The sequence below is a fragment of the Bos indicus genome, chromosome 4 (genome assembly GCF_029378745.1).
Source record: "Bos indicus isolate NIAB-ARS_2022 breed Sahiwal x Tharparkar chromosome 4, NIAB-ARS_B.indTharparkar_mat_pri_1.0, whole genome shotgun sequence".
In the NCBI taxonomy this organism is placed as follows: domain Eukaryota; kingdom Metazoa; phylum Chordata; class Mammalia; order Artiodactyla; family Bovidae; genus Bos; species Bos indicus.
The window spans coordinates 74,744,776-74,768,542 of NC_091763.1; the positions used below are offsets into that span (position 1 = coordinate 74,744,776).

The following is a 23,767-nucleotide window of genomic DNA, read 5'->3' on the forward strand; positions in this document are numbered from 1 at the left end:
ACAATTAAAGGGTTCAGTTAAAACTTGCCATTAGAAATACAATATGAATAAGGCCCAGACACGTTAGGACAGAGTCATCTATTAATATGTATAAGATACATGGTATTACGAGGTACCCAGAGATGACATTATTAGGCCCTAATATATTTTTACTTGTTCACATTCTGATTTACAGAAGGGGTTTGAACTTACTTTGTAAAATAAGCAGATAAGTGATACTGTTTTTATTTTTGCTTTCATTTGAAAAGGTCTTGATCATCATGATTCTTGGGAGATGCTACGATCTCTACTCAAAAGAACTTGAGACTGGGATACAGGAAACTTGGTTTCCTGTGTGAGAATCTAGTAACTCTCCTTACCCTTAGATAATATATATGACTAGGGGTAGGTCAGTCAGTCCACCTTGAATTGTTTAATGAAATGAGCATTGATTTAATTACTTCTGGTTTCTTTAACTGCTCCTGATTCTCTAAATACCAGGAATATTTCTCGGAGGATGCTGATAGTTTTGTACCGCCTTAGTTCCTCTGACACCCCCTCCACCCCCGCTTTTCAGGGTGTGTGAGATCACCCCAAGGGAAAGCAAATAATTATCACCCCTTATAACTTGAAAAGTGTGAAATGAAACATGTAATAGACTAAAAAAATAGTGAGTTTTCCCCTCTCCCAGGACCCAAGTTAGACATTGAGATGACTAGGTAATGCTAAGGAGCAATGACATGGCTAAAGAAGGAGAATATACTCATACGAACACAACCATCTCTCTTCTACCTTGCCACTGCCCTCATATCTTTCTTTAATTCCTTACAGGCACCCAAATGAGACATACCTTGCTAGATTGCCTGGGTTCTAATCCTGGTTCCTCTAGTTTCTCTTTTGTGACCTTGTACAAATTATTTTCTGCATGTATCAAGTTTTTTCATCTGCAAAATGGGCACGACAATATTAGTACCCATCTCATAGGGTAGTTGTGAGGATGCAGTCAGTTAATCTATAAAGCACAGGGCTGGCACACAGTGTATGCTATATGAGTATCAACTAATATTATTGTCTTTCTAAAGATTAATTTACTGATATATTTGCAGTCATTGAACATGTTCCATTTCTAGGGTAAAAAGTTGAATTTTCCTGGCTCCAGTAATTTCAATTTCCAGTTACTAAAAACCAGAAAAACATGTTTTTTTAAAAACATTCCACCTGTTCCTGTAAAATCCATTAAGTTCTCTGAAGAGATCCACATCTGCTGTTAGTATAAAAGAAATTGAACATTGCAGATAAAATGGAAGAGTGTTTTTCATTCAGACCTAACAGTGACACTGATTCCTGGCCATCTGAATAGTATTCTTGAGCAAGTTACTGCAAATAGGAACTTTCCAGGTGTTAGTCACTAAGAAAAGAATTTGACAGATTTTTTTCCGGAAAAAAATAACTGCATTATATTCAAGGCAACCGATGCAAAAAAGGGAAGAAAAAGATTTCGTAAGTATTGTGTAATTTAAGACCATAAACACATTACTAACCCCCTTTATACGGGAAAACTTTCTCGATGATAAGTTAATGAGACATAAGGTGGATGATAGAAGTCTATAGTATTTAATTCTTTATTATATTTTGATGGCTAGTTTTCTGAAAATGGTAAACCCCAGATTTCATTTTTTTTAGTAGCTGATTTAGCTTACTCTCATTTAATAATAAAGCTCTTACTAGCTACTTACTAGCTACTGAGGTAGTCCCAAATGACTCTAGACAGTTTGGGGTTATAAATGGTCCTTTGGGTTTTACTATTGTTTGTCCGTCTTCTCTTGTCTCATGAGCTATGATGAGTCGTCACAGTCCTTCTTTACCTCTAGTGGCATTCACACTGGTTGCAACTGCGTTTTTTTAAAAGTTCTCCCTTGTTGAAAACTTCATTCTCGTTCCTTTTGTGCTCTAGAGCCTTGCTGTTCAAAGAGGGGCCCCACAGACCAGCAACATTGGTATCACCTTATTAGAAATGCAGAATCTTGGGCCTCACTCCAGACTTACTGAATCACAATTTGCATTTTAACAAGATTCTCAGATGATTCAAATGTACATTAAAATTGGAGAAGCTCCAATTTAGCACATCAACTTTGTGACAGTTCATTTTTCTATTTCGAGATCCATTTCTGGCTTACAAATTGTGTCTTGTGGTGTTTGATGTTATATAGCTTGCCAGATTGTTTTATCTCTAGAAACAGGGATGTTGTTATAACATCTAAAAGTGTATTCATGTTTGGTAATAAGTAATTGATGAGTGCTTTATTTTCTCTCCCCTAGGATATCCCTGGTGATCTTGGAAGAGTCCATATCATGGAATCGATCTCCATGATGGGAAGCCCCAAGAGTCTTAGTGAAACTTTTTTGCCTAATGGGATAAATGGTATCAAAGATGCAAGGAAGGTCACTGTGGGTGTAATCGGAAGTGGGGATTTTGCCAAATCCCTGACCATTCGACTTATTAGATGTGGCTATCATGTGGTAATAGGAAGCAGAAATCCTAAATTTGCTTCTGAATTTTTTCCTCATGTAGTAGATGTCACTCACCATGAAGATGCTCTAATAAAAACAAATATAATATTTGTTGCTATACATAGAGAACATTATACCTCCCTGTGGGACCTGAGACATCTGCTTGTGGGTAAAATCCTGATTGATGTGAGCAATAATATGAGGGTAAACCAATATCCAGAATCCAATGCAGAATATTTGGCTTCATTATTCCCGGACTCCTTGATTGTGAAAGGATTTAATGTTATCTCAGCTTGGGCACTTCAGTTAGGTCCTAAGGATGCCAGCCGGCAGGTATGTATTTTTACATTTTATTCTTATTTAGCTGGTATTTTATACTTAAATAGGTAGACAAATATATACCTAAAAAATGAATTCTGATGCTCTCCCATGATTATCATTTTGAAAACTATGTATGAGCTCCTGAAGATTCGTGTCCTGACCTTGTAAGGACATATTTCTATCCTCAAAATGATGTAAAAATCTGAGAAAATAACTTGAACTTTCCTATCATAATCAGCTAATTGAAGAAAAAGACAAATATGTAAGAACATATTTCTATCCTCAAAATGATGTAAAAATCTGAGAAAATAACTTGAACTTTCCTATCATAATCAGCTAATTGAAGAAAAAGACAAGATTCGTAGATGAATAATGGGCCATCTCCTTGCTTCCTCAAAAATTAAAACAATCTCAAACATGTCTTTTTTCTTTGCCTCTCTTCCTCCTACCCTTTCTTCCTTCCTCCTCCTTTCTTTGCAAACAAAAAGATGTAAACAGTGTTTGCCTATTTAGTAAACAGTGTTCCATCTCTGCTTTTATAAGTAAACACATAGAGTAGTGCACCTTAAAATTTTTTCAGAAGTGTAGTTATGCATTATATTGGAGCACGATGATAAAATACTTTTATTATTTTTGCCCACAAAGACAGTTGAGTAGATGTCTTAGAAAATAAATTCAAGTATTTACATCACTGTATGCAGTAAAGAATCTGCCTGAAATGCTGCTGCTGCTGCTGCTAAGTCGCTTCAGTCGTGTCCAACTCTGCGCGACCCCATACAACAAAGACATGGTTCAATCCCTGGGTAGGGAAGATCCCCTGGAGGACGGCATGGCAACCCACTCCAGTATTCTTGTGTGGAGAATCCTCATGGACAGAGGAGCCTGGCAGGCTACAGTCCATGGGGTTGAAATGAGTCAGACATAACTGAGTAACTAAAGCACAGCACAGCATGCTGCATATGAGAGTCATGATTAACTATTCATTTTCAGGTGTTTAATTTGGAAGACCTAGGAAAAGAATATATACTTTCCTAGAGACTGTTCCAGAGAAGGCAATGGCACCCCACTCCAGTACTCTTGCTTGGAAAATCCCATGGACAGAGGAGCCTGGTAGGCTGCAGTCCATGGTGTCGTGAAGAGTCGGATACGACTGAGCGACTTCACTTTGCCTTTTCACTTTCACGCATTGGAGAAGGAAATGGCAACCCACTCCAGTTCTTGCCTGGAGAATCCCAGGGACAGGGGAGCCTGGTGGGCTGCCGTCCATTGGGTCGCACAGAGTTGGTCACGACTGAAGCGACTTAGCAGCAGCAGCAGCAGCAGCAGCAGAAACTATTCTGAAGCATTTTTTTCTTTTGCATATCCACCAAGGTTTAGCAATAGATCAAATCAAGTAAACGAGAGATAAACCTGAATTTAATCCTTTGCCTGTATTAATGATAATTTTAATATTCAATAAAATAAATTATGGAACAAGAGATTGTTCAATGTGAAATACAGAAAGAGTTTCATTTGTGTCTTCTTTACATATGTTTGATTTAGTCTTTTAGGTAAATTATAAAGTTTTATAATTTTTAGTGTTTTTCCCCAATGAATTAAATAAAAAAGTTTAATTGACCATTGTCACACCTGTAATAAACTGAGAATGCCTTTCCTTATTTCTTTGATATATATTTCTCTACCTTCACTGTTCCATTTTAGAAGTTCTAACAGTATAGACTTTTTCATTTATATGGCTAATGTTAGATAAAATTAATAATCCTAAGAAGTCTACATTCTTTCCATTATATAACTAGGTTTAGCAGGCAAGAATTTCAGTGTGGTCTGTTCCAGAGCATGTATATAAACATCTTCAGGGATATATTTAGGAATTTGTTTTCCCTGAACATCACTCAGAGATTTTATAGCAAACTTTAGTGAACTAATCCAGGTTCACTCCAGCATGAACTTGGTGTTCAACAAATATTTGTTGACTTCTCAACCATATTACAATATATAAGAGTATTCGGTAGTTTGAAAGCCCACCCCCACCCCTACTGATCTCGATCACATCAAATGGCAGTTACTTTTACTATTTAAATTAACTAAGCCTAATAATGCCATTTCCCCCCACCAAATATATTATCCTCATTTAAAAATGAAAGAATTTCATAATTCTGACCAATGAAGTAATATACCTGAGATTATCCCTGGTTTTGGTTAATTGGTTTCTAAGCCAGAAGGTAAATTTTATAAATAGTATAGCATCATGACATAATTTAGAAGTTTTCATTGCAAATTCAGCCATCTCATGCTTATTCAGCATACTCATCTTTTCCCTTGCTGAATAGCCATAAAGGGCATTGCCTACAATCGCTCTGGAAGAATCACTGCAGTCCTAGAGCTAAGCTGTCCATCAAAGCCTGGAGAACCAGCCCCAGCCCACACCCTGCAGGAGTGTGGGAGCTGGATGGGGGAGGGGAATGGCCAGCAGCTTGAATTCCAAAGAGAAGACCTTACCTTATCTGTTCAGAAGCACATGGTTTAGAAATCTTTCCTCCTGCCTCCCTTGCCCTGAGGACCTGGTTCCAGGTTCACGCTAGACTTTTCTGCATTTTCATTTCATGTCATGGAAACTAGCAAGGAGTTTGTTGTTTTTTTACAATACTATCTTAACCTGTAAATAAACAGATTAATAAATTAACAAATGCTTTATCACCTTAGTTTTTTGTGTCACTCAAGGTCATCATATGTGATGCTCCATGGATTAAATGGAGCATGTGATTGTTACCAGTTTTATAAGCAACAATGGTAATGATGAGTCTTCTGGTTTTTTCCCACAGGTTTATATATGCAGCAATAATATTCAAGCTCGACAACAGGTTATTGAACTTGCCCGTCAATTGAATTTCATTCCCGTTGACTTGGGATCATTATCATCAGCCAGGGAGATTGAAAATTTACCCCTGCGACTGTTTACTCTCTGGAGAGGGCCAGTGGTGGTAGCCATAAGCCTGGCCACATTTTTCTTTCTTTATTCTTTTGTCAGAGATGTGATTCATCCCTATGCTAGAAACCAGCAGAGTGACTTTTATAAGATTCCTATTGAGATTGTGAATAAGACCTTGCCGATAGTTGCCATTACTTTGCTGTCCCTGGTCTACCTGGCAGGTCTCCTGGCAGCTGCTTATCAGCTTTATTATGGCACCAAGTATAGGAGATTTCCACCATGGTTGGAGACCTGGTTACAGTGTAGAAAACAGCTCGGATTATTAAGCTTTTTCTTCGCTTCGGTCCATGTTGCCTACAGCCTCTGCTTACCAATGAGAAGATCGGAGAGATACTTGTTTCTCAACATGGCTTATCAGCAGGTATGGAGCATGTTTGATATTTATCTGATGCTGGTAAAATACTTGATTAGTATAATTTATAAAAACTAAGATTTAAAATAGTGTAAAACTTTACATACTTTGTAATAGAAATGTTGGTATATTTAGGGAGGGGAAAGAATTATTCTTTAAACAAGGTTTTTGCATAGAATTATATGGCTAATTCAGAATAATTTATAGTTAAAACTTCTGTCATCCCTTTCTCTGCAGAATAAAAGCAGAGAAGTGAAGAGTTGGATTTTATTTTCCTTTTTTGTTACAACTGCAGTGATTACTTTCAGCATCAGTTAATAATTTTATAATTGGCCATGTTCCGTGAAATAATAAGGCAGCTTTTAGTAAACACATACAATAAAATTAAGCCTAGTGAAAATATAAAAAAGAATAGCAAGTCAGGATTGCTGGGTTTTGTTATCAAAAAGCAAGAAAGGTACTGGTTCCCCAGGTGAAGCTTTTCTAGCACTTAACTCTTAAAGAAAATCTCAGGGACAGCCTCGTGGAATTGGCTTGATGATGGCATAGACTATGATGTTCCTCAACAATTTCCATTCAGTAAATATCAGGGGTTTCATTGAAGCTCTTTGATGTAGCATTTTTCAGTGAAAGTTGAGCACAGTATAACAAACACATGTGTAAGAGCTTTTGCATTTTATAAGGAAACAAAGCATTATGGTCCAAGTGTGTAGCATCCAGTAATTACACTTGTTTCAACAATAAAACCTAAAATAATTTGAAAAAAAATTACTAGATTGATGTTCTTTAAGCCATTTTCTCTAAAAACCACTTCACTTAAATGAATGGTAAGGCTTTGATATCTACTCTACCAGCTTCCTCACCTCCTTCAAGTCTTCCATTTGTTGACAAAAATAATAATCAATAATCAGATTAGAAGAGAGTTTTATCCACACCAAGCTGAAGGCTATAACCTGGGAAACAACCTCTCAGTAACTCTGAGGGGACTGCTCTGAAGAGGCAGGGAAGGAGCCAGAATGTATATGAATTTTTTAGCTAGGAAATAAGTGTGGTCAAACATACATCCTTGATAAAGGATTACTGCTAATCACAAAGAACAGATATTTCAAGTTAATAATTTCAGTGTTTTTCTATGTATTGGAAGATGCAGGAATCTGGGGTCATTGAAATTCTCCCAGAGGTATGCATCTGAACTATCGAGGGGCCAATATTTCATAGCCCAGAAAGCCTCACCCTTCTGTTTTCTTCCTGAATCCTCCTCATGGCCTATTGTGAACTGACAAAGGATCGTGATTAAACCCTTTGTAAAACTTGATGGTGGGCAGCATTCTTTTTTTTAATGGTAAAGCTGGATGTACAATGTATGTTTGTACATAAGACAGGCTGTTCTTAGTTATAAAGTTCAAACCAAATCATGTATGAGCCAGAATGTGAGATTTTTTCCCATCAAGTCCTTATCTCCTCAGCAGGGCCCTCATTGGACACTGTTTGACATTCTGCCACCTGCTTCTGCCTCAAGCCTGGTACTCCCAGCCTCTCCTACTTCCCCTGCTGTACCTTCTCTTTGTTCAGTAGTATTTTCCACCTTCTAACACACTTTGTGTTCTTTATTTCCTGTTCTCCGCCTTCTCGCATCAGAGTGTAAGTTCACAAGAGGAGGAGTCTTCATCCATTTTGCTCACTGATACATGCCTAATGCATGGAACTGTGCCTGACACATTGTAGACACTCAAAAAACATACTCATGGAATGAAGGGGTGAATTGGGAGGGCGGGTATTAATAGATAGACACAGGTTGTAGGCTCCAGGTTTACTGGGGTATGCTGTTATTCTGTATTGTTGTATAGATGCCAAATGAGATAGTAAGAACCTTTTCTCCACAGAGGAGCTCTGTGGCTTCTTTCAGAATGTTGGTATTGATTGCTTCAGTGAACTAGTGGCTAAGAAATAGCCTTTCTCTCTTTTGTTTAAACTTCAGGTATGGTTACCTGGTATGGTTCAGGTATGGTTACCTGAACTAAACTTCAGTTTGGTTACCTGGAAGTGGACAACGAGTAAAGCTGGTATTAAGTTAGAACCTGTTTTCCTTGAATAGATCAAAGCTTCAACCCAAGGAATCCAAACCTTGATTCATACTCTAATTATATTGTTTGCATGTAAACAGACAATTCTAAAAGTAGTTGCTATGCAGAATCCGACATATTCAGAGTTAAAGTCTGGCTTGATTATATGTGCATTATCAATGTAAGGAGAAGACATTTGGAAAAGTACTGAATGAGGCAACTAGACAGTTGAAAAGTATATTAATGAGGTCATTCAAGTAGATAAATATTTGTGCTCCCTAGGGCTTTATCCTCAGGGCAATTTCAACTTCCTGGGGAAAAGAAGGTAAGAAGAAAGAGGTAAATCAACATGTAAATATTTTGTGAGAAAGGAAGGAACAAAGTTTAGAAATCCCCTGCTTGGATTCTAAGTTGAACTAAGGCCAGAATATTCAACCAAGTTGAAACCAACTTTTAAAAGTACTGGAAAACTAACTGCCACTACTTCTTTAGTCTCCCTGTGGAACCAACCACTCAGTATTTCAGTGTTGGGACTCCAGAGTCCATGTCAGCATGATGTATTACAAATGTGTCAACTACCCTTATCACATATGGGTGAGGAAGGAGAGGACCTTAGTCCTTTTTCTGTTTAACTCTCTCTTTTCTTTCCCACACACCTGGAACAAATACCATCCAGTAATAGGTTCTCCATAACAGTTCATTAAATTGAATTAGTGCAACTTAAATATGTATGTATATGACACATTCTTAGGCCAAGAGTGAACTCTGTGCTGAATCAGTTAATGTTCTACCAAACAAAGGAAATTCACATTTGCTTTCTTGTTAGGTTCACGCAAATATTGAAAACTCTTGGAACGAGGAAGAAGTCTGGAGAATTGAAATGTATATTTCCTTTGGCATAATGAGCCTTGGCTTACTTTCCCTCCTGGCAGTCACCTCTATCCCTTCAGTGAGCAACGCTTTAAACTGGAGGGAATTCAGTTTCATTCAGGTACATGGTGTTTGGTGAGGGGATGGCTGGTACAGAATTTTAACTACAATTAAGTACAATTAAATTTTAAATATGTTCCTTATGAAAGAATGCCCCTGGGACTGCTGTTTATGCAAGTAGCTCGTGGAATACATGCTGCTAGAGGCCAGCTTAGGACCATTCTGGTTTAGTTAATAAAAGACCAGTACAGGACTTTACTGGAAGGTTTTGATAGCACTGCCTACTATGTTACAGATACAGGTTATTTTAAAAAGTAATAGAAAGTGGGAGGCGAGTCAGCTTAGATCAAATTTAATACCAAAGTCAATGTATTATTGGCCAACTCAGTGGAGACTTATTTTATATTCTGAGTCATCTTAATCTGTCTAGAAAAGTTTCATTAGTTGTAATTCAAGTGGAGAGAAGCTCAGTCTGAATATTTTAAAGGAAATGTGTATATACACACAAATACAAGCAGTAATAAAACTAGGTTAATGGATTATGACAAGCAGCCAGCCTTATGAATCTTGTTAGTATATGTATTTGGTACATCAGTTGTATACATATGTGTATGAGGGATTTCAAAATAACATTTGTTGTATGATAAGTTAAACATTCACTTTCTCTAGTAATAGCTATTTAATGAATTTGCATATTTTTAAAATATATAATTCAAATTTAGACGCTACCTAAATTATCATAAAACCAGTATTGGTTGTATCCAAATGATTTATAGCACAATATGCAGATGAGTGGCATCTGGTGGTAAACTAACTTTTAGTTGTTTTGGGGTTTTGTTTTTTGCCTATTTGCTTGTGTGTGTGTGTTTTTTTTAAGTGGTCTAAGAACCTCATTCAGAATAAGGGCCTATCCCTCATCTAAATTAATTTTTACTTTTTGGGGGAAATAAAATGTGAATATTTTTCCAACTGCTAGTTTAATCTCACCTGAAAAGAAATAGAAGGCACTCTGATAAAAGGAGCTGCTGCTGCTGCTAAGTCGCTTCAGTCGTGTCCGACTCTGTGCGACCCCATAGACAGCAGCCCACCAGGCTCCCCTGTCCCTGGGATTCTCCAGGCAAGAACACTGGAGTGGGTTGCCATTTCCTTCTCCAGATAAAAGGTGCTAGACAGGTGCAAAGTATCATGATAAATTTAGATGAGTAATTGCAAGCAGAACAACTTTCTGCTAGAGAGTTCATCCTTCCCCAGTGAAGTTAGACATTACATTATTATGCTGATAGAGTGCTACATTTTGTGTAATATAGACCATTTCTCAAATAAGCAGTTAAACATAATAAAGGGAACCCAAAATGCTGAAGTTCTCTATTTTTAAACTGTAAACTTTTTAACAAAATACTCATAATCTCATTCAATATGGTTGGTAAAACCATTTGAAATGCTTTTTATGTTACACATTAATACTATAAGATTTTTCATATTTATCTTCAACTATATGTGTGTATACCCATAGTGCTCTTTAGCATTTAATTATATGCGTGTGTATATATGTATACATGTATTACATATATAATATATGTACTATATTATATATAGTATATATATACACTCACATACATTTTAAAAAATATACACAACTGGTAGAAATGTGGATAACCTTTAAAAGAAGTTTTCCAGTTTTTATCAGTATCCTTAAGGAAAAGCCAGATGTTTTGACCAGTAATCCCACTATTAGAAACCAATTCTAAGGAACTAAACCAAAATATAAAAAAGGGCTTAAAGTGATATTATAAAATAGTTGAAGAAGGTAAAAAAACAGTAAATGATCAACAAAAAGGAATGGTTAGGAAAATTATAGCACATCCATTCAGTAGAATACCTTGTAAATTAAACTCATGCTTTCATGTTTAATGACATGAGGAAAAGTTCTAGATGTAATAAATAATCAGAATATTAAAAGATATGCAATTTGGCCTTATTTGTGTAAAAGAGAGTGTGCATATAAATGTAAGAAATATATGAAAATATTAAAATTGTTTAATTCAGTAGATAACAAAGAGTAACTCAATAATTTAAGATAAAGTTGTGTTTTCAAAATATAAACATAGTATATCTGGATGGATTAATTTATGAGTTTGAATAATTTTGCTTCTTATTCTGTTTCTCTTTCTTCTTCCCCTGTCCCAAGTCTACCCTTGGATATGTCGCTCTGCTCATAAGTACTTTCCACGTTTTGATTTATGGATGGAAACGAGCTTTTGAAGAAGAGTACTACAGGTTTTATACACCACCAAACTTTGTTCTTGCTCTTGTTTTGCCCTCAATTGTAATTCTGGGCAAGATTGTTTTACTCCTTCCATGTATAAGCCAAAAGCTAAAGAGAATTAAAAAGGGCTGGGAAAAGAGCCAATTTCTAGAAGAAGGTATTGGAGGAGCAGTTCCTCATCTCTCACCGGAGAGGGTTACAGTGATGTGATGATAAATGGTGCTCCCTGCTGCTATATGAAGTTCTCCTCATGCCATTATTTTTATGACTTCCTTTATCTTCACTTGCAAGTGCTCTGTCAAACTGCTGTGGGCTGAAACCTGTTCAATGAGATCTCAACTGAATTAATGGTAGAATTTTCTTCAAATTTGTTTTCCCTAATGTCACATTTTGCCAATATAAATGTTTGTAGTCAATTTACGTTGAAACATAGGTATGTTTTGTTTTGCACAATTGTAATGCTATTGTTATTTTAATAAACTTTATTCCATAATCAGGCAGAAATATTTGTAGTTAATAGTATAGATACAACATAATGTTAAAAAAAAAAACTGTGCAAACCAGCAGAACTTCAAGTTTTAATATAATGTGATGGATATTTTTTCCTGAAGCTTAAGTAAGATTCTAATTATTATTCAGCTTAAGAAATAGAAATGCATAACATACATTATTTTTAAGAAAGGACACATTAGGTTAGCATCTAGGTAAGGGTATATGTTAACATCCCTATATTTCTTTCATAAGATAGGGTTTGAACCAATGTGATTTGTGAGCAAACACAAAGAGACAAACTGAACTTGAACTTGAAATTATATTTAAGATGCATTGTAGAAATGAGATATATACTGGTAATGTGTACCTCATGAAAAGTTTTATTCTTTACCTTGTTGCAGAGCAGTTTTATTTGCATATTAATATACTGACCAGGGAGAAGACAGTAATATATGGCCTCCAAAACTGATTTTTCTAATACAATACAAATCCTGGGAATCTTATAATTATTTCTAGTTAGAGGGAAAGCGTTAAGTTTACATACGAATAGTTGTTTATCCGCTGAGTTTTGCTGTTGCACCTTAGCCAGTCATACTCTGAATGATACAGGATTTTACTGACATTCATTAAGGGATTATAACATGCCAGGCACTGTTCTAAGCACTTTACGTATATTTCCCATACAGTACTTACAACAGCCCCTTGACAGAGGTGATTATCCTCATTTTACATATAAGAATACTGGATGGAGGATAGAAAAGTTAAGTAATTTGCTCAAGGTCATGCCAGAGCTGGTATTCAAGTCCAGGCAGTCATATTTCAGAGGCTATGGTTTTAGCCACTAGGCTGTTTGGCCCCTGCCCCATCCCCATGCATTCCAATCTAGATGCTTCCTCTTTAGTATAAAGGCACTGACATTCTTTATCGTGTGTCATGGGTGTCAAAAGATATGTGAAGATATAATTGTAAATTTATCCTTGCTTGGGGATATAATTCACACTCACCCTAGGAAAGAATCTTGCCTGGGACAGAACCCTAGAGATCAGTGGCAGTCCATATACCTCTTTATGCACCAAGGGACTCCAGTAGAGATAGGACTGTAGTAGTAGTTAACAGCGGAGGTCCTATAGAGTCCTAAAAAGTCCCTGTAGATTTGGTCATCTCTTTCTCTCTTCTTGAGACATCCTCCTGCATACTCAGCCATTCATTAGGGAGCAGTTTGCAACTATGAAGGATATTTAGATGAGTGGGTTAATTATGAATCTACTCTAGAGACATAGAATCATACAAATTATTCATGAATTTTTTCAGTACTGACATTACACATTAAAATTGCATTTTGTTCATACTTTGGTTAGAAAGTCCTACATTTTTCCCCCTATTTGCTCTTTCTTTATTAAAAGAGAAAGTTGCAAACAAGATACAATGATATGTATTCCTCTTCCTGAAATTTTAACATTGTAAAACTTACCCAGTAAGGTTCTACTGAAACCAGCTGCCAAAAAGAAAAGGACTTTTATTCAGTAGAAGCTACCTTTCCCACCAATGGCTCGCTCCCTATCACCAAATCATGTCAGTTTGGTAAACTGCTCATGATTCTCTGATATTCTCTCCTTGGTGAATTTTAGTAACTTGTACTTTTTAATTGAGCTTTTCATTTTAATTGTAGCCTTTCCATCTTGATAATCATTTACTTGTTAGTTCTCAGCAGGAATTCAGTGGGGTGATAACTTCAAGGTAATATCTATAAACTACATAGTGGACTTGTGAAATTAACTACATATTTGTAATAATTTCTTGTCCCTTCAGTTTCACTCCATTTAAGCCACGCTTTCACCAGTTAATGTGAAAATACAGTGAAATAGTTTTAAAACTTAGACTACTATTGAAGTATATTTATATTGTTGCATGTATATATTAATTAGCTAATAAGATAAAATTATCACTATTACAGATAAATGGGGCCTTTGAAAATATGAAAAAGCGAAGTTTATGAAGTGTATGTAAGATGTAACCATTTGTTTGAAATGGTAATATCTTCTTTTGCGTACTACAAAGCTGACATAATTTTGAAGTTTTAGAATATAATATGTGCATGCTCAGTCACTAAGCCATGTTCAACTCTTTGCAACCCCATGGACTATAGCCTAACAGGCTCCTCTGTTCATGAGATTTCCCAGGCAAAAATACTGGAGTGGGTTACCATTTCCTTCTCCAGGGGATCTTTCCAACCCATGGATCCAACATTGGCAGGTGGATTCTTTACCACTGATCCACCAGGGAAACCCAAGTGTAATATGTTCATTATAATTCTAAATGTTTAAAAGCTTTTCTAAAAGTGGAAAAATACTGACTTTTAATTGCTTTACTTAAATAACTTTTAACTGCTTTATTTTACTACTTCCTACCTGATTACTTTTCTTAATCATCATTTCTCATAATCATTCTTTAGAAATCATTACTCTGACCTCAGACGTATGACTGAATTTTGCTCTTGCTAGATGTGAGAAAGTAGTGGGAACTTTAAAGTAGGAGGCTTGTTTTCCTAAACTATATTTTGAGAAGTGTCCCTGAGAAAATTATAAGAATGTAGAAAATATATCTAGTTCTGAAAGTGAAAGTCGCTCAGTTGTTTCTGACTCTTTGCGACCCCATGGACTATGGAGTCCATGGATTTCTCCAGACCAGAACACAGGAGTGGGTAGCTTTCCCTTCTCCAGGGGATCTTCTCCACCCAGGTATTGAACCCAGGTCTCCCACATAACAGGCGTATTCTTTACCAGCTGAGCCACATGGGAAGCCCTAGTTTTAATCCTATGCAAAATAATTTATTTTTTTCCTAAGAGGGAATTAATTATTGGACTGAATCATGCTACCTAGCTTTTATGCACAGATTTCATATGTCTCCTCTATTAAGGATATTTAAAATCATGTTTAAATAGGAATATATTCATGTTAGCATATATTTTTCAAAGCATATATAGAAATTAGCCTAGATTGTCTACAGGTAGAGGTTTTTATTTAAATTTTGAAATATTTTAAAGTATGAATAAATTATATTTATAGGTATTTATCAGAGATAATTATTTTGTGCTATATATGGGATTGGTTAGTGAGCTCCAATGCTAAACTACCTGATTAATTTCTTATAAATTAGCATAATTTTGAGTTGATTAAGGGATTTTACTTTCAAAATTAATTTGCTAATAGTAGCCTAACATATATTCATTCTTACAGTGAAATTATGAAAATTATTTGTGTAAAAGGGCTTTTGAGAATATATCATATCCAATTTTTTATTGTTTATCTCTTAGTAATGTGATAGAATCTTAATTATTTTTAATTGCCTTTTTAAAATATAAATTTATTTATTTTAATTGGAGGCTAATTACTTTACAATATTGTATTGGTTTTGCCATACATTGACATGAATCTGCCATGGGTGTACATTGCCATTAAACTATTTCATAAAAAATTCTGTACATAGAGGTTCCCCCTGCCAAAAAGTTTTTATTTATGAAATTTAAAGTTTCTTATGTGATATTTTAAACAAAGTGCCATCAGTGTAATTCATAAATATTTCTTTAGGAATACTATGAACACTGAACCTGTGTCAATCTATAAAATCTCTATGTTGAAATAAGTATTTAAACAGCCTAAATTGTTGCATTGAAATTATTTTATAAGTTCATGACTTAAAGTAGTGTAACACGTAGTATAATAACCCGAGCCTGGTGTTAAGATTTATATTTGTGATGTGTTGTCCTAAAAATGAGCTGCTCCACCCTCAGTTGTTCATAAACCACTAAAGCAAATTCTGATACATACTCATTATATGTAATTGCTCTAAATGAAACTGTAATGATTTAAGTGGAAACAATTTGTTCATACTTTTGAACAGTGAATTTTATAGAAACAAATAGCTTCTTCAATTTTGTTTTAAGCAAACTTCTAAAGTGCTAATATTCAGAGATTCTGTCAATATGTTACCAAAAAACATTTAATTTAGCTGAATACATGTACACACCATAGTCTCCCCTACCATGGTTTCATTTTCTGTGATTTCAGTTACTCACAATCAACTGTGATTTGAAAATATTAGATGGAAAATTCTAAAAATAAACAGTTCATAACTTTTAAATCATGTGCCATTCTGAATAGCATGGTGAGATCTTGGGTGTTCCCACTCCAGCTGGCCTAGGACGTGAATCAGCCCTCTGTTCAGTATGTCCTTCCCTTAGTTACTTGGTAGCTGTCTTGGTTATCAGATTGGCTGTTGTGGTATTGTAGTGCATGTAATTCTTATTTTACTTAATAATGGCCCCAGAGTACAAGGGTAGTGATGCTAGGAATTCAGATATGTCAAAAGGAAGTTGTAAAGTGTCCCCTCTAAGTGAAATGGTGAAAGTTTTTGACTTAATAAGGAAAGAAAAAAAATTGTATCTTGAGGTTGCTAGGATATATGGTAAGAATGAATCTCCTATCTATGAAATTGTGAAGAAGGAAAAAGAAATTCATGCTAGTTTTACATTGCACTTCATACTACGAAAGTTATACAGTGTGTGACAAGTGCTTAGTTAAGATGGAAAAGACATTATATACAATAAGAGATTTTGAGAGAGACAGACTACATTCACTTTTGCTACAGTACTTTGTTATAATCTTCCTATTTTATTATTTGTATTTTGTTGTAATATCTTACTGTGCCTAATTTATAAATTAAACTCTGTCACAGGTATGTGTGTATGGGGGGAAGAAACATAGTATATATAGAGTTTGGAACTATTAGTGGCTTCAGGCATCCACTGGGGGGTCTTGAAACATCCCCTGTGGATAAGGGGAGGGCTACTGAACAGATTTTTTTTTTTTAACTTCCCAAATCATTGGATTAACATCATGCAATCATCCAAAATTAGGGCGGACTATTTGGATTCTCCCAATGGCTAGATGAGCTAATATAAATGACCAAAGCAGGTGTTTTTTTAATGATTTCCAAATTGCCAACTTCAAGGATGATTCTTTTATTTTCTTTAAAGGTCTTTCATAGTTTTGCAGATACTGCGTCTGAAGGGGGACTGGAATTGTCTCCCTGTGTCTAGTTACCCTGCTTTAAAAGCTGCTGCCCATCACATTCAACAGCCCTCGCAGTTAAGTCTTCATTTGTGACTGAGTGTGGACCAGTGAGTGTAGAGGTGCAAATAAGTGAATTCTTAGAAGTCTCTTCAAAGAAAAGCAGCATGTGTTCCTTTATCTTAATCTTCTGTCTTGCTGCCAAAACTGTCGTATAATAGGAACTCTTGCAAATATCCAAGAAGACCAAGACTAAACCCTAAGGAGGGCATGTTAGAAATTAAAAAGGTTTTGACTGCTTCACTACTTTTACTGCCTTTTCCTGTATTTAATTCATTGTAAATTTGGGTTTCTTTATATGAAATCAAAATTAATCCATCCTGGCCTTCAGTTCTTTATTACAATACCGTATAACACTGTTTGAATAAACTAGATTGCAATAATTCTTATGTTTAAAAGTTTTTAAAGGATAGTGTGCAGTTCACATTAGAATTGATTTTCCATTGTTAATTAATTCTACTCATTTTCCTGCTTTTATCTTTCATTGAGTATTTTGTATCTGCTTAGAAAATACTGTCTTCTTTATAACTGTGTAATAGATATTTGATAAAACTCCATAATCTCCAAAATACCATTATCAAATTAATGCCATGTTTTTATATCATTCTCATAGATCTGCCTTATAAACATCTAAATAAAAATGTACTATTTAATGTGATTTAATTTCTTTTTTGAAATGTTATGTACAAATGGATTTTTCTTTCTTACTGAATAATCATTCCGGTATTTGATGGAAGCCATACTTTACATACATACATACATACTATACTTTGCTGGCTGTTTCTTTTTAGAAGCATCCAGAAAGCATTCATGTAATTGTTTTGTGTTTGGGGGGAGTTTTGTTTGCTTTTATCAAAGCAGACGTGTAGAAAAACATCCATCTAATGAGATGGTATTCTTAAAAGTATTTCACTTCACTAGCATTTATTAAGTATCTTTAAACTAGGACTGAACACAGTATTCAAGCTATAGTCTATAGATCCTGATAGCAGGAACTCTGTCTTACTACTATATTCCTTTGTTGTTCAGTCGCTCAGTCGTGTCCTACTCTTTGTGATCCCATGGACTGCAGCACATCAAGCTTCCTGTCCTTCACCATCTCCTGGAGTTTGCTCAAACTCATGTCCATTGAATCAGTGATGCCACCCAACCATCTCATCCTCTGTCATCCCCTTCTCCTGCCTTCAGTCTTTCCTAGCATCAGGGTCTTTTTTAATGACCCTGATGGCCAAAGTACTGGAGCTTCAGCGTCAACATCAGCCCTTCCAATAAATATTCAGGGTTGATTTCCTTTAGGATTGACTGGTTTGATCTCCTTGCAGTCCAAGTGACTCTCAAGAGTCTTCTCAGTTTGAAAGCATCAATTCTTGGCGCTCAGCCTTCTTTATGGTCCAACTCTCACATCCATACATGACTACTGGAAAAACCGTAGCTTTGACTATATGGACCTCTGTTGGCAACTGTATTTCTAGTGTCTAGTAAAATACGGTCCTGCAGAAACCAATGAGATAGTATGACTTGCCTCATTTTTACAGAAAATTATGTTATTTATCAGCCAATTTCTATGTAGCCATGCCTGCATCCTCCTGCCCACACCCTCCCCATCACCATCTCAGCTTCCTATTTTGCCTCCTGGCTAGTGGTTAGAGCTGCCCTATGGGCCCAGAGAGGAGTCATTGCTATTGCTGTCAGTGCCACCATCACCCCCACCACACTGTCGTACTGATATTCGTGCCTGTGCACAGGATCTGTGGAGGTTCTGGCTCCCCCTGCAGCTGCCTGGAAATGTGTGTGTATTAATATCCTGAGAGTAGAGTTCAGATAAAATACAGGACACTCAATCAAATTTGAACTGCAGAGAAACAACAAATAAGTGTAATTCTGTTACAAATACTGCATGGCTTTTCACCTTTAAATCTGGCAACCCTACTTCAAGGGTGAACTTTGATCAGAGTTGAAGCATAAGAGGGTGCTAGTAGGTAAGTTCTCCCTTCATTTCCCCAGATGGACTGTTCCAAAGTTCAATAATTCACAAGGCCTCCATGAAAATATCCCAAAAGACCGAGCACTTATAACTCCATTGTTCCAAAGCTATGGCACCTCAGTAACACCTATATTTGTACATCCTCCTCCACTGCCTGCCTCACTTCCATCTTTTCCTCCCTCTGCTTAGCAGAGACAGTGCCTGCCCCCAACCAACTGGCAGAAGGGGAATGTTTCTTGTTTGTTTGTGGAAGACTAGGGAACCTAGGCTAGCACCCTAATTTTGGTAGTAGATTCTTCAAATGGAAAAAAAATATGAAATGATGATTTTTACAAAGTCAGGCATAGGGCTCTGCAGACTCAAAATCCAGATTGGTTGAGAACCTTGAGTGGATACATCTCCCAGGGATGGATTCACACTGATAAATGTACAGTGATAGATTGTTAAGTCAGAAATATCTGAGAAATACCTGGACTTCCCTGGTGGCTCAGATGGTAAAGAATCTGCCTGCAATGCAAGAGATGTGGGTTTGATCCCTGGGTTGGGAAGATCCCCTGGAGAAGGGAATGTCTACGCACTGCAGTATTCTTGTCTGGAGAACTCCATAGACAGAGGAGCCATTGAGAAATATCAATGTCCTAAAGGCAAAGAAACTGATATTGCCTCAACTAAGCACATTCTACTCTTCAATCTGTTCTTTACAAGAATTCTAATTATAGTCCAAAGGATGTCGGGATCAATTACAGGCTAAATTATGTCCCCCTAAAATTCACATTAAAGTCCTAACCCCTAGTACCTCAGAATAACTACATTTGGAGAAAGGGTCTTTAAAGAAGTAGTTAAGGTAAAATGAGGTCATAGTGGTGGGCCCTAATCCAACATGACTGGCGTCATTATAAGAACAGTAAGAGTAGATAAAGATACAGAGGGAAGACCATGTGATGACAAAGGGAGAAGCCAAGGAGAAAGGCCTCAGAATGAAACCAATCTTGGACACCTTGATCTTGGACTTCTAGCTTCCAGACTGTGAAGAAAAAAAATTTCTGTTGCGTAAGCCACTTAGTTTGCTGTATTGGTTCCCACAGCCTTCAAAGACTAAAACATGGTTCATAGATTCAGAACAAGTCAAGTTAGTTACAGAAATTGGGTAATTAACGTCACTAGAATAAGCTTGTCGGATTAGTCCTACTCCACAACAAAGACAGTTCTCTCCTGGGGTTACTATAACCTCCCACCATGTAAACACAATAAATAGCTTTTAGTTCTAAAAGTTCAAGAACATTTTCAGTTCATGGAACTATGAACTGGAACTACGTCATGGGGCTGAAGCTTTGATCAGATAAAAGTCACTCTTTATAAGTTAATACCATTTATTTCATTGCCCCACTAAACATGAATAGCTCTTGCAGCTTCCCATTTAAAAATCACTTGCAATTTGGATTATTAGTACACTTCATTAGAATGGTTGACAACCAAACAATGGTTGACTTTGTTTTTATGTTCCATGTACTTATTACTTAGTATCAAATTGAATGATTCTGTTAGAAGGAGGTAATTACTTTTGTTTCTTTTTTATGCTTTGTTTCTACAACACTCAACTTGAAAGATTTTTGAAAACAGGACAATAGATTAAATTTCAGCTTGTATGTATTTTTTCTGTTACATAATTCCCCTACAGGGAACTATAATCACACTTCCCATGTGCTATAAAATTTTTCTGTTTAAAATAAATTACTCTCAGAAAGAAATAATATTTGTGTGAACATTTAGAACACTTGGCACTATGTTATTGACTACCAGATTCATATATAATCTAAATATTAATTAGAAATATTCTTAATTCATGCTAGTGAATAATTAAAATTTTCCTAAATATTGTTAATTAGGGTGCAAACAACTATCAAGAAAAAATCAGAAGAAGAATATTTATTTCCTAATATTACATTTAAGTTAAAAATATATTTAGCTTTCAATGTTACTTTTAAAAATGGTGCATAGTTCAAAAAATTATTAAAACTTGGAGTTAATCTTTAAGTCTACAGCAGCTTTTAAGAAATTATAATTTGTAATTCAACAGAAATGTTAAATTCTGCTGAATTGTTACCAGAGTGAAGTATTTTTATTCTCTGTGTATGTCATCTATCATACATTTCTCTACTATTAATTTATCTTTTTGTGAAATAATTTACCATTTTGGTAGTTAGCCATTTAACCCCACATCCTTCTGGGTTCTGCTGTCATAAAAATGTCTTTTGTGTTCTTAACCGTTTTTAGAAATCGATACTAAAGAAGGATCCATGGGCCTTCCCTGGCAGAACAGTGGTTAAGACTCTGCTTCCAGTGCAGGGGTTAAGGATGCTGGGGGCGGTTAGGGTACAGTGTGGGGTTAGGGACATCGACCCTGACTTGGATGAAAACCCAGGGGTAACATTACAGTTAACCCTCTGTATCCAAGGTTCCATATCCATGGATTAAATCCACCAGTTTGTGTGGGACCGTAGTCTGTATTTATTGAAAAAAATCTGCTTGTGAGTGGAACCCACAGTTCAAACCTGTGTTCTTCAAGGATCAACTGTACATGCAAACCCTTGAACCCTACCCCTACTTACTAAAGCAGACCCTGGAAATGGGGCTCAGAAGTCTTTTAATTAGCTCTCTGGACAATTCTCATGCACATTAAGTTTTGAGAAATACTTCTCTAAACACTATGCCAAAGGCTTGGGGTGTAAAAACCTGGGTAAGTAACTTTCCTTGTTTTAAAAAATCTCAGTCTAGCAGGGAGTCTGCTGAGCCAGTAAATACCATTAAATGTGTGGAGAGTACAAAAACAGAATGACAGACAAAGCAGCACCTAAAGTAGCAGAGTATATAGAGAAGGTTTCCTAGAAAAGGTCCCAGGAACTGAGCTTCATAAGGAGTTAGACATTGGAGGACAGTCACGAGTACAAAAGAAGCAAAGGTAATGCCCGAGGAAGTTTGGCACCTGTGTACAAGTGAAGTAATTCAGTCCATATGGCTTGAGCGTGGGGTGACTGAGGATTCTATTCTGGTTGCTTCTCACCTGTCAAAAGATAAAAATCATTAAAGCAAAAAAAAAAAAAATTGCAGTTAGATCTATTAACTTCCCAGTAATGGACTCACTGATGGAGAAAAGTCAAAAGTTTTTAAGTGCTGGAAAGGGGGAGTTCGTGGGATTTGTGCTAATTAAGGATGGGAAACTGGTACTCTGGATATGGGACAGAATGAATATATAGGTTGGTACACAACTGGTTAAAATAAAACAAAAATCCTATTGTTCATTTGTTAGAAAAACGTCTTCAGTTAAGTCCAGTTAGAAGAGTTTGGTTTCCCAGGGCCAGTGAGGTTTATGGACTCTCATCACCTTCAGTCTATTGTGCTAAATCACAAAAGTCAGCTGATATCTCCTAGGTAAGCTCACTTTAAGTGGAAAATTTTCCTTGGCGATCCCTTTTCTTCATCCTTCCTCATCTTGAGATGCCAGAATGAGCACAGAGAGGATTGCAAGTCATTGGATTATCAGCTTTCCAAGCACCATTTTAGGCTTTGGTGCCATTCTCACAGGATTCCAGTCTGTTTATCTAAGTGGTTTCAGTCTCCTCTTGATGTAGTATACTTACACAGTAATTAAGGTTACGTTAACAATACAGTTCACACACCCTTTGCACTTTCTCAGGTTAATAGCAACCTTAGACCTACTGAACCACCTCTGGGTGTGAGGCCTGAGAGGAGCTCTAAAAGCACCAATGAGTAGCTGTAAAGATTAAAAAAAAAAAAAAAAGAATGCTGAAAATGAAGCTAGGGAGTTTCAAGAAAGGGTGAGTGGTCAACAGTGTAAAATACTATAGACAAATATACACCAAGATGCTGCTGCTACTGCTGCTGCTGCATCGATTCAGTCGTGTCTGACTCTGTGCGACCCTATAGATGGCAGCCCACCAGGCTCCCCTGTCCCTGGGATTCTCCAGGCTAGAACACTGGAGTGGGTTGCCATTTCCTTCTCCGATGCATGAAAGTGAAAAGTGAAAATGAAGTCGCTCAGTCGTGTCTGACTCTTAGTGACCCCATGGACTGCAGCCCACCAGGCTCCTCCGTCCATGGGATTTTCCAGGCAAGAGTACTGGAGTGGGGTGCCATTGCCTTCTCCGACACCAAGATGAGGACATGAAAATGTACACAGTCTTTGACCACAAGTGGTGGTAACCTCAGTAAGGGCAGTTTCCAAGGACTGGGGTTAAACAGAATTGAGGAAACAGGGACTGGAAGTGTGCAGTACTCTTTCAAAGAAACTTGGTTTCTTTGGCTGTGACTCACATCAAGTGCTGCCAAGCCCAATCTAGGTTCTCCATTTCTATTTGTAGAGCCAGAAATGTCATATAGATCATCTTGCTTATTATGTGCCAAGCACCACTTTACAAAACCATCATCTTATTCAGTCCTCTCACAGCAATCCTATTGATGAGAAAAGTGAAAAAGTTATGAGAAAAGTGGAGTTTCCAGGGGTTAACTTGCTCTAAATTCAACGATTTTACTCGAAGGCCTTCCAGCATTGTGTACAATGCTTTGGTGCTCACTAAAGTACAGAAGAGGTAAAAGGCTAGGGAATGTAGGTAACACTGGTCTCTTCTTAGGGATGAGATAAACTGCTCAGCTTCCAGTATTAGCATTCTATCTTTCATCATTCCTGCATCCCACATCCACCACCGGCCCATTCTTGTTTTAAGAAGGCCCA

The 23,767-nt window shown here is 36.5% G+C and overlaps 1 protein-coding gene across 1 annotated transcript in view; it reads left to right on the forward strand.

Annotated features, from left to right (window-relative positions):
- STEAP2 (STEAP2 metalloreductase) overlaps positions 1 to 17,691 on the forward strand; it is a 31,374-nt gene extending 13,683 nt beyond the window's left edge. The window contains exons 2-5 of the mRNA XM_019958891.2: positions 2,299 to 2,823; positions 5,634 to 6,161; positions 9,042 to 9,206; positions 11,334 to 17,691. Coding sequence (XP_019814450.1) covers positions 2,332 to 2,823; positions 5,634 to 6,161; positions 9,042 to 9,206; positions 11,334 to 11,621 — 1,473 coding nt within the window. The 5' untranslated portion in view covers positions 2,299 to 2,331 and the 3' untranslated portion in view covers positions 11,622 to 17,691. The remainder of the gene's footprint in view (positions 1 to 2,298; positions 2,824 to 5,633; positions 6,162 to 9,041; positions 9,207 to 11,333) is intronic.
- The last annotated feature ends 6,076 nt before the right edge of the window (positions 17,692 to 23,767 follow it).